The 15,041-nt window shown below is 42.6% G+C and overlaps 1 protein-coding gene across 2 annotated transcripts in view; it reads right to left on the bottom strand.

The window, feature by feature from the left end:
- The window catches only part of DIP2C (disco interacting protein 2 homolog C), a 487,597-nt gene extending 473,168 nt beyond the window's left edge, over window positions 1-14,429 (bottom strand). For both annotated transcript variants that reach the window (XM_045006686.1, XM_045006687.1), the window contains exon 1: window positions 13,889-14,429. In XM_045006686.1, the coding sequence (XP_044862621.1) occupies window positions 13,889-13,973 (85 nt within the window). In that variant the 5' untranslated portion in view covers window positions 13,974-14,429. The remainder of the gene's footprint in view (window positions 1-13,888) is intronic.
- Window positions 14,430-15,041: the final 612 nt, after the last annotated feature.

The raw sequence follows: 15,041 nt of genomic DNA, 5'->3' as shown, positions 1-15,041 counted from the left end.
AGCACCGTGTGGTATACTTTCAGGAGAAAGCTGTTAGGGAGCAAGTTAGTGAACAGAGGGTGTTTCTTTGATCTAAAATTTCTAGCTACCTTTTTAAGATCTGGCACTTCAAAGCTGGAATATAGGGAAGCTTTCCTTTGATAGTGGTGTGCTCTCTTTTGGGTTAAGAAATCTCTTTCCCCCTCCCTGCCCCCGTCCCTTTCAATCACCAGAGTCCAACCAACTTGCTCAAGCTCACTTCATCCCCTGTGGACTGGAGCCCCTATATGCCTGACCAAAGCTGAAAGGGGTGTAGCAGACCCACCAGATCATAACCGTGGCTCTCCTAATAAGCATGGTTAACGAGCACTGCTAGCTAAGGCTACAACATGGTTGAGTAGAAAAGGGAGACTCCATGTTAGGCAAGTTGACATTTCTTAACTCTCTGACTGTAAATGAAAGATTGCATTTTCTCCCTGTGTGTATGGACCTCTATGCTGCTTAGAAGGAATGGACTGTTCTCCACTTGTACTCTCTCCTCCCCAAGTAGTTGTCTCAGGTCATCTGGGAGGCCGGGGGGGAAGGCCCATGGGACAAGTTGTCTCCTACTCAGGGTAAGCAGCTGCATCAGAGCAAATACATAGCACCCACAGAACCCATGATAGCAGGCTGAAGAGAGAAATATGCTACCAGTATATTTCCTACCCTTCACTCGTTGTCAGAAAGCAGAAGAACAAACATGAGCTGTTGAGACTGTCTAGTGAGGCAAAAGAAAAGACATCGGAGCAAGAAAAAGCAGTTCTGAGCAGTGCCAAAAGTCTTTTGATGAGAACTGGTTGTGCTGCTGCTTTCAGCATGAAGTAGGAAAGAGCCACTCACCAGTTCCAAATTAGTATACAGAGAATGTAGAAATACAGGATGCATTATAGCCACTTATGCTGACACAGTTAAAAACCAAATTCAAAACTCCAAGTGGAAGGGAAAAAAGCAAAATCCATATATATATTCGGTTAACCAGAAAAAACAAACATTGTGATTTAAATGGAACCAAAGCAAACACACCAAAGTGTGTACTTGCCCCCTTGTGCCAAGATATTTCAGCACACTACATAACACACTCTGATCTTACCTCCCATCTATATCCAGGCACAATGGGGCATATTAAGGATGGATTTTCAACCTTAGAATTGGGTTCTTTCACTGGGTTATTTAAAATAATAATTTCCATTTAAAAAGTGGGCTATTGACCCACACATATGGAGCTTTTAAAATCCACATTATTAACCTGATACTTACAGGCTATATAGTAGTCATAAGAACATAAGAATAGCCATTCTGGGTCAGACCAAAGGTCCATCTAGCCCAATATCCTGTCTTCCGACAGAGGCTACTGCCAGGTGCCCCAGAGGGAATTAGCAGAACAGGTAATCATCAAGTGATCCATCCCCTGTCACCCATTCCCAGCTTCTGGCAAACAGAGGCTAGGGACACCATCCCTGACCATCCTGGCTAATAGTCACTGATGGACCTGTCCTTCATGAATTTTCTAGTTCTTTTTTTGAACTAGTCATTACAATATATACCAGGGATTGTCAACCTTTGGCACATGGCCCATCAGGGAAATCCGCTGGCGGGCCGGGACAGTTTGTTTACCTGCTGTGTCCGCAGGTTCAGCCAATCGCAGCTCCCACTGGCTGCGGTTCACTGTTCCAAGCCAATAGGAGCTGCGGGAAGCAGCAGCCAGCGCATCCACCAGCCCACACCACTTCCCGCAGCCCCCATTGGCCTGGAACGGCAAACTGCGGCCAGTCGGAGCTGTGATAGGCCAAACCTGCGGCCGATGCAGATAAACAAACCGTCCTGGCCCAGCCCGCCACCAGATTTCCCTGATAGGCCACATGCCAAAGGTTGCCGATCCCTGATCTATAAGGTAAGTACGTACTAAGGGTGTATTTGAAATCCATATTATTGACCCAACTGTACTTAATATCCTGTCAACCTGAAAAGTGTATAGATATTTATGGTGCGGATACAGATTTGGAAGAAAAAAAAAAGTTATTGCATATAGACATTTGTAAACTATCAAGAACCAGTAAAATCTTAAGCACTCAGCTGTAATACCAGCTTTTAAAATTACCAAGAGGGAATGGATATGAACTATACCACTCATAACACTCGATAAAAAAAATTTAAATGTCACCTAACTAACCCCAAACCTGCAAATTTGAGGGGCAGCAGGTTCTTTTTAAAAAGATACTTTGATAATTTAAAAATATATGAAGGTTTGTGTCTTTTCAAATTTTAAAACAGACTCCCATCTTGTGCAATATGGAGGGGAAGGGAACATCTCAAGTTACTTTTGTGCTGGGACTTTTATTCATATATTCATAGATTTTAAGGCCAGAAGAACCCATTATGACCATATGGTCTGACCTTCTGGATAAAACAGGTCATAGAATTTCACCAAGTGATTCCCGCATCAAGCCCATTACTTCTGGTTGAGCTACAGTGTATCTGTTAAGAAGACATCAAGTCTTGATTTGCAGATTTCAAGTGACGGAGAATCCATCACGTCCCTAGGTATGTTGCTTCAATGGTTAATTAATTACCCTATTAAAAATGTGTTCCTTATTTCTAATCTGAATATGTCTAGCTTCAGCTTCCAGCAACTAGCTCTTGTTATGCCTTTGCCTACTAGATAAATGAGCCCTCTCCTATCAGAAATCTTTCCCCCAAGTAGCTACTCTTAGTACATAAAGTCACCTCTTAACCTTTTCTTTGTTAAGCTAAATAGATTGAGCTTCTTTGGTTTCTCATTGTGGGTATGTCTATATAGCCATTAAACCCCCCGCAGCTGTCCCAGGTCAGCTGACTTGGGCTCCTGGGACAGACTGTTGGGCTGTAAAACTGCTAAGGAGCAGTTTGGGGGCTCTGGCACCCCCATCTTTTATTTCAGCACAGACGTACCCTGTAAGGCAGGTTTTCCTGGCCTCTCTTTATTCTTGTAGCTCTTTTCTGAACCATTTTCAATTTGCCAAAATCCTTCTTAAAGTGTGGACATCAGAATTGGACACCGTACCAGTAACACTCTCACTAAGGTTGTATAAAGTGATCATAACACCTCCCTATTTCTTCTCAGTCTTCCCTTGATTATACATCCAAAGATTGCATTTGATCTCTTGGTCACATAACATAGGCAGTCAGTGTTAAGCTGGTGATCCACCGTGACCCCAAACTTCTTTTCTGAGTAAACGCTTTCCAAAATACCAGTGCAGCTTCCAATTAAAGCAGACATACAACACTTGAACCCAGGACTTCTGACAACCATAGTAAGGGTCTTACTCTCAAACTACTGCACCACTTTTATGCAAAATTGGAGAGAATTTCATGGTGCAGATACAACTTTAGATAATGCTTTCTAGGCTTGTAGTTGACACATACAGAGAACTTCATAGACTAGAGAGTATCAAACATATTATCAGTAGAAACATACGTTCCAATACAATTTTATACCACAATAAAATGAGAGAATTAAATTTGTGCTAACCACTTTTGTTGCTGCTCCTCACAACAAACCAACCTACTCTATTATAACACTGAGCCAATTAAAAATGTTGCCAATCTGTTATTTTATCACTTAGCACTAAGATTCACTCCAACAGCCCAGCAATGTAATATATTTTTCTGCCTCCAAGGAAATAAAGCTAACCCCTAGATTTTTACACTCAAAAAAAGGTGTGTGCATTTTGCAATGGTTTGTTTACATCTTCAGTCTATTTAATCATGTTGTATAGAATAAGGAGCTACTCCTGCCTCCTTAGAAATCAATGGAAGTTTTGCCACTGATGTCAATGGTAGCAAGATAGATTAGGGCTTGGCTACACTTACAAATTTGCAGCGCTGCAGCAGGGTTTGAAAACACACCCTCTCCAGCGCTGCAAATTGCGGCGCTGCAAAGCGCCAGTGTGGTCAAAGCCCTAGCGCTGGGAGCACGGCTCCCAGCGCTGTCCGTTATTCCCCACAGGGAGGTGGAGTACGGACAGCGCTGGGAGAGCTCTCTCCCAGCGCTGGCGCTTTGACTACACTTAGCGCTTCAAAGCGCTGCGGCAGCGCTACCGCGGCAGCGCTTTGAAGTGCTAAGTGTAGCCACAGCATGGTCTCTGCATTTTGCCATTTCACTAGATAAGTGCTGTTTCTTCATCCTCAGGCATCTGCTAAAAGACAGCTATAACAGCATTTGAATTGAAATTTTCATTTTAAAATTCTTTAGCAAAATGGAACTGCTCACATGTCACCACAGTGCAGTCTGGTTTTATTTGTGCAGACGCTTCATCAAAATATTAGCTATTTATCTGAATCACATTCCACTCATTAAGGGGAAAAGAGAGCGTATAAATCCCAATTTTCCTCGGATTTGCTTGCAATGACGACAGTGTGGTAGTCTAGCTTGAAGACAGCAGTGGGAGAATGAAACATCAGCGTATCAAGAAAATAATGAGCAATAGCCATGAAAATTGTTGATCCATGCACAATATTTAAGTGAAATCTGAATTGTGAATCGAGGTGTTTCATAAACTCATGGCCAGAAAAAGGTATTAAACTATTAATTATTTGCTGTGATTTCAAGGTCTAAAACTACGAACTGAAAAATTACTTATGTAAGTGCAGTTAGAAAATAGACAGTTATGAAAAAGCTGTAACAATTATATGATTTTTTTAATCTTTTCAAAAACATTAAGTGAATTTGTGCTAATACACATACCAGATTTATATTCCTCAAGACCAATTTCTTCCATTTGGTCACTAAACAGGTAGAAAATAGACAAGAGAAGTGAAAACTTCCTCACATCATCCTGACAATGTACTGCACCTTTAACCTAAAAGGGCCAGTTCTGGCAATGAAAAGATAGTTCAGCTGCTATGTGCATTCAGTCTGGGGCTTTCTGCAGAGATTGCTAAATAAAAAGATCCTAGCAACAAAGTTGTTTTCTGTGATGTGGACATCTGCGCACTAGGAACAAGGCTGTCAATTTACTTCACACGGGTCATAAAGCCAACCAAAAACTTTCAACCTCTGCCAGTCTAGGCAGCCTTTGAGCCAGTGATCTAGAAGTAAAACACAGTGTTCCATTACCAACACGTTGACATTTCCAGTGGAGCTGGCTGAAAACTTTCTGAATTCAAATTCTTTCAGCCAAAGAAAGGGGACACATTTTTCACAAAAAATTTCCTTTTAATATAAGAAACTGGATGGAGCTGTTAATATTTTTAGTTTTGATTTACATACATAGTCAAAATATGTTTGAAAAAAGAAATGTCTGATGTCATCATTAACTTAGATTAGGTATAATATGCTGTCTGACTCCAGATAGCAAGTCACAAGGCATATACACCTCTACCCCGATATAACGCTGTCCTCTGGAGCCAAAAAAATCTTACTGAGTTATAGGTGAAACCGCGTTATATCAAACTTGCTTTGATTCACCGGAGCAAACAGCTCCACCCCCCTGAAGCTCTGCTTTACCGTGTTATATCTGAATTCCTGTTATATTGGGTCGCATTATATCGGTGTAGAGGTGTATATTGCAACAGGACCAGAGAGCCTCATATTACAATTTTATTTATGTTTCAGAACAACCAATATTTTAATTTTCCCTTATTTCTCTCCTTAGCTACTGCCCTACCTATTCTGTCATACAAATATCTGCATTCCTGGCCCCACAAGCCCCAAGAGTAGACTCATGCTTGATACTGCTTTCTAGAAATGAAACATCATGTAGTCTATCATCTCTGGGAATAGTTTCTGGACTTTTCAGCTAACCCTTGATTATTAGCGCTAGTAACATACAACAACTCTTCACAATGGCTCTTCCTTTTCATATTAGAATCACCCAGGTAGTCAGCTTTCTTGATGGCTTTACTCAAATTGCCCAAGGTATGATGATTAAAAAAAAAAAAAAAAAAAAAAAAAAAAGAGGTCCCTGTGAGCAGTTAAGACACAGGGCCTAATTTTCAAATGTAACTGTAAATTTCGGTGCCCAGTTCCACACCTGGATACTTACTGCTGATCAGTGTATCCAGATTTAGACACCAATGTATGAAAGTTATTGTAACTATATTATTGTATATATGTGATCTAAGTGTTGACCAAGCCAAGCAACTCAAGTATTGCTTCTTAGATGGCACAGTTCTCTCACTGCCCTTGCAAGAAGGAGGTGCACGAGTGCCATCTCCATGGCACACTCCCTCCTATCCCCCCTTGCATCCTGCTATAACTCCACCAGGCTTAGGGGAAGAGAAAGAAGATTAGGAATCAAGAACTGGCCATGTTTCAGCAACATTCTCTGCAAACCTCCCCATCTAAAATTCTCCCATTTGTACTTAGAATTGCATTAACTCCTTCTGGGTCTCCTCTACAGCTGCTACTCAGGAGACTCCAGTTCAAAGCAACATAGATCCTCTTAATGTTGTGGCCTTCCAAACACCTCTTGCCTCAGGGGAAAATTTGCAGGGAATTCCTCAAGATGAGTGCCCCTCTGTGCTTTACTGCAGCAGAGGATAATGTGCCCCCATATATTTCATAGTTCTTTAAGGATGTACTTAGTAGTGGTACTGAAAACTTGATCAGGCAATTAGAAGCTCTAGTTAACATTACTGTAAAACTTCTTTGACTGAGTTGCACAACCCTAAAATAAGCAATTCTCTAATTTGCATCACCAAGTCAAGTGGTATTATGTGGATTCAAGACTCAGATTTTTAGCATATACTTATTTTAATAACATAAGAAGGAGACAGAAATAAACACTGCACAGGACAGCAGGGCACTGGAAATGCACCAATCTCAGCCTCATGAGTTGAGGAAAGAAAGGAAACATTATAAGAGTGACCTTTCTAGACAATTACAGAACACTGTTAATGAGCTCTGGACAGTGGGCCACATCCCATCCTCGCTAGATGACTGGGGACACCAAAACTGGTCCTTAGGAAGGGGGGCAGGGTGGGATCATCAGGACTTCAGCATAGACACAAGCTCACCCACAGAGGAGGTGCGAAATACACATGTAAAATTTCACAAGGATTAAGAGTTTATGTCAAATCTGCTATGTACTGTGGTGAATTCTTATACAGCAGTGAGTCATCTTGTCTGACAGTTGTTGAAGAATTAATGCAGTAATTTTAAAAAAATGTCCTGCTTGATGCTTTATACAAATATCCTCTTATAAAACTTATTACGTCAGTGGATTTTAAGTACAGAAGAGATACAGTACATTTAGGATTCTCTGGCTAGTCTACACTACAAGTGTGCCACTGTAGTGTAGACACTTCCTACAACCACAGAAAGGGTTTTTCCATTGATGTAGATAATCCACTTCTCCCAGAGGTGGTAGCCAGGTCAGCGGAAGAATTCTTCCATCAACCCAGCTGTGCTCTACATTGGGGTTAGGTCAACCAAACTACAGCACTCAGGATGTGAAACTTCACAACCCTGAGAAATGTAGCTAACTCAATCTAATTTGTATGTGTAGACCAGGCCTGCCTCCCTCTCTCCCCTTTGGAGAGACACTTATCTTTCCACTGCTCTCCATTCCCATTATACCTGTGTTTTATATAGAATGAGATCTTTTTAATAATCATTTTTCTGAAGAAAATGAAAGGGAAGTTTAATCTGTGCTTCCCTTTATATGAAGGAGTAAATGGAGTTACCAAGATAAAGACTGTTTGAATCTAAATGTGACAGCGCACTCCAAAATATGGAAGAATATTTTTAGATGTGGGCTAGACTATCTTCTTATAGCATAAAGGTATCACATAGAATAACAATATACATGAAGTTGTATAGTTTGGCAAGGGAAAGTAATATTAGACTTTTACCTGCTGGACTGTGCAGTAGAACCAGAGATAGGCAACATGTAGTGTCAGGAAGCCCAGGCCCTCAATCCATTTATTCTTGTTATAAATAAATTGCTTGCTGGCTGCTTTACCAACAAAACTGATGCCCCTGAAGCAATTTTCACACGTCCTTGAGAAGAGAAGCAATGGTGTCTCTGTTGTGTAACACAGTACTGATAATCTGAATGATCTATCAAGTGTAACGCTTCACCGTAACCGTTGCTCAATAGCAACCTCAAATAACGGTATATTTACAGCATACTTTCAGGAGAGCAGCTTTGGGGAAATCCTCAGAATATGCATAGTATGTTTTACAAGACATTAAAATGCATTTCAAATGAATGAGTAGCCAAGGCACGCTAGTGCCATTAGGAAATCCTTGTGATGTATCAACATCCATTAAAGGTCTTGAGTTCAGATATCAGAGCAAAGCCAAATAACTACAAATGTAACACAAATTAAAGCTCTGATTCCCTTGCTTTAAATGAGAGCATTAACTCATGAGCAAATCTGGCTGCATTTATAAAACAATCAGCGCTCTCGCTCTCGCTCTCAAACCAGGGCACTGTCCAGCACAACTGATGACAAGAGCTTCACCCTAAAGGAAAAAAAGTTTCTTTAGAGCCCACTGGACAGGCTGGTTGTACCCATTTGCTAGAGTACCATCTGTTGAAGAATGAATTAAAGCAAAAACATTACCGTGTCCCCAAATTCATACAGATATGGTAGTTATTCAGGTTTCCACAGTCTTAACCCTGCTATGCTGGTCCAGGGTCAGCTGGCTAACATCACGCGTAAGTACTAACTATAGGAACTAAAGTTCCCTGGCCCCAACTCGATGAGTATATCCAGACGTGCAGGTTTGCTGCTTTTAGTTTCCATGGTAGACCCTGCCAGCTACATCTCCCTTCTGAAAGCACTTGTATTTTTGCTGACTGTATTATTCTAGTAGTGTATGAGGCCCTTGCTTTCCTATCCTGAAGGAAACTGCATAGTAACAGACACAAAAAGAAGAGATGGGGGTGGGGCGCACAGAGCCCTAGAACCAACAAATTAATTTGCAACCTGGGCCAAACAGCAACGCAATAAATCCAAACATTAATGCACATAATGGGGCCAATGGACATAACTAAAACTGAGGGCCAAATTAATTAGCTGAATGTGTGTCCAGACCCTCTGCTGACATTTTATGAAAAATATTCTTTTGGGAAAGGTTCACACACAAAAAACTCTATGCCTCATATTCTTAAAATGAAGGAGGAAAGAAACTAACATATACAGCATATAGTGAGAATAATTTCTGAACAGGATGCATTTCACATTTTCCATATGGCGTCTGAGGTTCCTTAAGTGTTTCTACAAGGTTATCGGACACTTGGATAAAATAATGGAAGAAATGTAAAGCATCTTTTCCCAATTAATTTAGAATCAGAAAGTAATGTAAAGGGCAATGTAATCTTGTGTACCCTTAAATTAAGACAAAAAAAGAAAAGTATTTCTACAGTAAATCTTTCCAATTGGTAGGCGCTTTTAAAAATGGATGAGTCTTTTAATTTTGATATTTTCTAATGCAAAGACATTTACAAAATGCTTTTATTACTATTACATCAGATGTTCAGTTAGTAGAAAATAAGATGATTCATCTAATTCCATCCAGTAAAAAATTATACAGGGTTAGAAAACTAAAGGCTCATAAATTGCAAACAGCCTTAAAGAACTACACTGTGAAGTGAGATGCTGATTGCATCAGCCCAGAAGAGCTACAGTTCATCAGCTATGCAAGCACCAGTACAGACAGTGGAAACCACTACAGAGCTGCAGAGCAAGCAGTTAATCTGCCAGTGTACATGCACACACTCATACAAACGCCAAACATCTTAGAGAATATTGCACTGGATGATAGAAGACCCACTACTTACCTAAAACACTTTCACAAACTATTGCTTGGCAGTTCTGTATTTTCAGAGATACATTGTAACATTTCTCCCTGCTCTAACATTAAGGGAAAACTTCATGGTAAAGTATATACTAATGCCTTAAACTGAACATAAAATTACACCTCAACACTTAACATGAAAGTGGACTTTACTCCTCAGGTGATGAATTTACAGTACACACATACATATTTCACCATCTCACATGGAGTTAGACTGCAGACATACACTATAAGATTTTTGCAGGTTTTTGCTTAGGTTCTTGAGACTCTGGCCACACCAACTTTTAAATCATATTAAGAAAAGTAACATGATCTGAAAATGGTTAACTGAATTTACACCCATACTACGTTTTAAAACCCTTTAACGATTGTATTTTTTTTTTAAATAATCATTTTCAGACTTCACCAGAGGTAAGCCTGTCACCAGTGGAAATGTAGACAAGGATTGCTGCAGAAGTTTGGTCAGCCTTCCCTGACAATCACAACACGAGCCCTACCAATCCAACACTTTCAGAATGTACATCTCCTCCTCACAAAGCAATGCAAGTCAGCCTCAAGATTTGGACAAAAATCATAGAACACTACCTAACCTTGTCCCATACACTTCACATCATACCCTAACTGGTGATGGGGCGGGTCATGTGGTTACCTGGCAGGTAGTGTGGTTACCCTGACCACTGAATTCAATGAGATTTTGAATGAAGTCAGGCGCTACCCAGCTTGAGCAAGATCAGAATCGCTTTGTAAGTGAAAATATATTGCTGCCCACCCCCCAAAAAAAGCTGAAAGACACTGAGGTTGTAAGAGCCATACAGTGTCTTGTGTGCCTGTGACACAGCACTGCTCTCCCAGTCCCAGTGAGACTACTAATACGTATGAAGTTCCACACATGCATAAATACTTGCAGGATTGAGCCCATCATTTGTACAAGCTGATTACAACACCTGAGAAGTATTTAGCTCTAGAATAAGAAACCACAATCGGTCAGTCAATGGCTCACTCCTTTCCAAAATGCAGCAACTTTCATCTGGAAGTTGCCCAAAAGCCTCTGGTGCCCACAAGTGTGTTTTGCACTATGGGACAGATGCACCAGGAGTCCCAGAATGCACTGATACAACTTACACTTATAAGACACACAGCTCGTGAATGTGCCAACACCGTGTTGCTGAAGAGACACACTAAAACATATAAGCATAAGCAATGCAATAAATCATTTCACACAATCAACATCTCTACAACAGTTTAATTCCATAAGCCCTCATTCAGGAAAGCCTTTAAGCAAATGCTTTAAGTTAAGCTCATCTCTAAGTCCCATTAACTTTCATAGGGCTTAAGAACATGCATAACTTTTTGCAAGTGCTTAAGTGCTATCCTGAATCTGTTTGCTCTCCCAAGTTTCCTGAAACTGGGCCGTAATACACAGACACACTAGCATATCATAACTGCAACACATACCAAGACCCTGATCCTCCAAACATACGATGCATATGCTTAACTTTACTATTGTGAGCAGTGCCATTGATTTCAATGGAACTGTTCAAAGTAGCAAAATTAAGTACCCACAAATGTTTGTGGGATCAGGGCCTAGCAATGCCAAATTCCTCTGAAAACCATTTAAAGAACTGTGCTAGCACGCTGAGCACATTACCAATCTTTGATATCTACAACTTCAGCTTCTAAAATTAGTGATCCTACTGTAGGTAGAGATACATCTACCGTGGGAGATTATGGGCATAGGCCAAAAATTTCAAATGTCCATGCCTAAAGTTAACAAATGAGTGGCTTAATTTTCAGAGGTGCTGAGCACCTGCAATCACCATTAAATTCATTTCATTTAGACTACTCATCTAAGTGAAGTCACTTCAGTGGTGCTCGGTCTCCTCCCACTAAAAAAAATTAAACCATTCATGTATTTAGAGTTCCAAAATACAGGTGCCATGTTTTGAAGACACTGGCCATACTGCCCACTAGGAGTTGGGTGCAGTGGCACAAAGAAAGAGATATTGTTAGTGGGCTACGTTCACACCTGCTGGAACTCCAATGAAGTAAATAATTACACCAGGGATGAAGCTGAACTAATGTGTGTACAAATGTCTAATTGCTAACCATATCCTACTTCCTCAATACATTACTGGATTATGCTGTGTTCTTTTCCATAGAAATATATCATTCATGGGGAAGCTATATTCAGATTGATTATAGCATGCTGAAAATACAGTCTATATTAAATTTGTTTTCATTACTATGCTGTTGATCTATAGATCGTACTGTATATGAACTCAACAGCATCTCTACTTGCAGCCAGAATGCTGGGTATCAGGCACACTCTGGTATAAACAGTCAGCTTTTCCTGTCCCTATTAGCACAGATAAGGGCCAATCAATGCACAGTAGGTTGCAATAAGACAATCTCGCTTTTTAGCCTCCTTTATTTCAAGATTTCAGGGCACTGAAAAAAAGCTACAAGACTCAGAGCAACGCACAGAGCCACAAGCAATCCCAGTAGCTCATTCTCCTCTTCACCCTGAAAGCGTTAAAAGGAAAATACAATGTCAACATCAGCTCCTCCCTGCTGTGGAAATTGGTGTGAGTGCATCTTACTTTCTGGCAACAAGCCCTTCTAAAACCGTTACAAAAAATGAAGTTCGATATATTGAGCTATTCCAACGACCAATTTGGGACATGCTGGGTTATTTTTTCCCCCTTCTGTTAAGCGTCATTCTAACAGCCTTTCAGAGGTGGATGAACGTTAATTGTCTTTGATAAGAGAGAGGGACCAACCAACCGTCAGCAGCATTTTACTCCTGGACACAGCAAACTCTAGCGTTATGATATAGAAATAGTCCCACTCTCTTCCCCAGAGAGGAATATATTAGACACACATTATGGATTTAGTGTGACATTTGAACACATGAACTCGTTAGTAGCCAACCAATAAGGAACCCTGATACAAAATAATCATTCGGTACATCTCGTCACTTAACCCAAGCTGACACACATCAAAATGTGAAGCGAGAGACACGCTGGGTGGAGGGTTTAGTCTCTTCAGCTTATCCTCCAAATCAGAAGAACAATAATAATATGAGAATTACACTGACATCTTTCCCATCCAGGGAATCCGTGGAGCATCCAAATAGACCAAACCGGAGAATGATCCCAAGCTTGCAATTAAACAGAAAAATCGTTTAAACATTTTAATGTAAAATTTTTGTTTCCCGTAAAGAAATAATTGACCTGTTTTTTTTTAAATAAACCTTCCTAAATAATATTATTTTGTTGCAACGGATTTAAATGTTGACTCAGCTGCATGGACTTTACACAAGTCCCTGGATATATTCAAATAGGTTTTGTAACAAAGTATATAGCAGATTTTTGTAATACTGAATTTTCTTGGCAGGACAGGAATCCCTGCAAGCCCAGCCCTTAAGATTTTTCCATCTTCCGTAATAAAACATGCAACACTGGAGCAGCAAATCCTGCTGCCAAAGCCCCCTCTTCCATCTCCACCAGCACTGTGGCAGGAGAGGCAGCGAGGAGGAGGAGGAATTTACAGTCAGAAAAAAAATTACAGAGCCTCAGAAAAAGGTAGTGGGGGGGGGGGGAAGGGGCAGGAAAAAAAGACACAACAGGCGCCATCAGGAATTAGTGAGAAAACAAAAGCAACCACAGGAAAAAAATTAAATAAACCAGTTTCCCGAGAAACTGAAAATGCAGCAAATTCCTCATCAAGAGTCACAAGGAGAAAGAGGAAAAATCAACCCAATGTTCTATGGGATTTTCCCCCCCATTCCTCAGGCTGTGTCACATACCAGGAGAAACTGACACTCACAGGAAACAATTGTACCATGCAAAATACACACAGGAGATGAGGACACAAAGCTGGGGACGAGAGGTTACACACTGCAGTAGAGACAATCAACCTTCCAGTGAACCCCCCCCCCCCTTGAAGTGTCACCCCCACCTCCCCAGTTCTCCACCTAGCCTACTGCTTGCCGCTGCAGACAGCCCCGGGGCTGGGTCCCCTTGGGTCTCCCGGCGGGCGAGGCTGGGGTGGAAATTACGGGGACGATCACAAATCATTTACCTTCCGATAATTCCAGCTCCAGCTCGGCCAGCCTGGCTCTCACCTCCAGAGGCAGGGACATGCTCTCAAGGCTGCGGTCCGCCATACTCGAGCCAAGGAGATTTTCTCTCCCCTCCTCTCTCTCTCTTCTCTTTGTTTGCAACAGAAAAGGGAGGAACGTGGGGGGCTTGCGGTGGATGCCAGAGTCCTCGCGCGGTCTCAGCGGTGCATACAGGGGGGAGGCGGACGGGGAGTCCGCGCGCAGGGATGGGGTGGAGGGAATGCAGAGATTTCTCCTTTCCTCCTCCTCCCTCGCCGCTTCCTTCAGGGGAGCCCCGCCATGGCCGCCGTCTGCAGCTTGCAGCTCCTGGGCACCGCGGCTCGGTCTAGCCCGGCCCTCGCCCGGTGCAACCCGCGGGGTGACTCCTGCACAGCGCGCCCGGGCTCCGCGCGATCCGGCTCGGGCTCCGGCGAGCGCTCGAGACGGCTGCTGCGGGTGGAACTGCGGCGCGGCTGCCGCGGCCAGCGAGAGCGGCTGTCACACGCACGTGACCCGCCGGGTGCAGCGCCCCCCGCACGCCCCTAGGGGGGGCGCTCGAGCTCCCCGGGCAGCCCCTCCGCAGGGCGGGATGGAACGCTCCCGGGAGCGCCGCTGGCGCGCGGCGACGGGCGGGCGGGCTGGCGGCTGCTGGGTTCTGCCTCGCCGCTGCGAGCTGGGTGACGCCGTGCGCTGGGGGGCGCCGCTCCGCCGGGCTTGTGACTGCGCTGTCATGGGTGGGGGGTCGCCAGCAACGCCGTCTTGCCCCGGTGCCCTTCGGTACCGTGCCACGCTAGGCGACCTTTGGGGGCTTGCTCCAAAAGTCCCGCCGGTTTGGTTCGGTTTTCCGCCGCATGTTGTGGCATCGACATTTGTTGCTCTACGTTTCTGTCTGCGTGACAGTTATGTTCAGTATATTGCATCTGATGGTTATTTATGTGCTAATGGTGTGTGCTCGGCGCTGTACAAACACAGTGCCCTCACCAGCCAGCTCTTATGTAGAAATTTGCTGCTCAAGGTTAGGACATCAGGTCTTGTTTTTGTATGTCATTCACAACTCCCTTTCTTTTTAGCCTCAGTGACCTTTTTATGTCTAAACATGACTACAATATGAATTAAGCTAAACAAATTATTTTA

Source organism: Mauremys mutica, chromosome 2 (assembly GCF_020497125.1).
Source record: "Mauremys mutica isolate MM-2020 ecotype Southern chromosome 2, ASM2049712v1, whole genome shotgun sequence".
NCBI lineage: Eukaryota > Metazoa > Chordata > Testudines > Geoemydidae > Mauremys > Mauremys mutica.
Note: the sequence above shows the minus strand (reverse complement) of the source record. Positions and strands in the feature narration are given on the sequence as shown.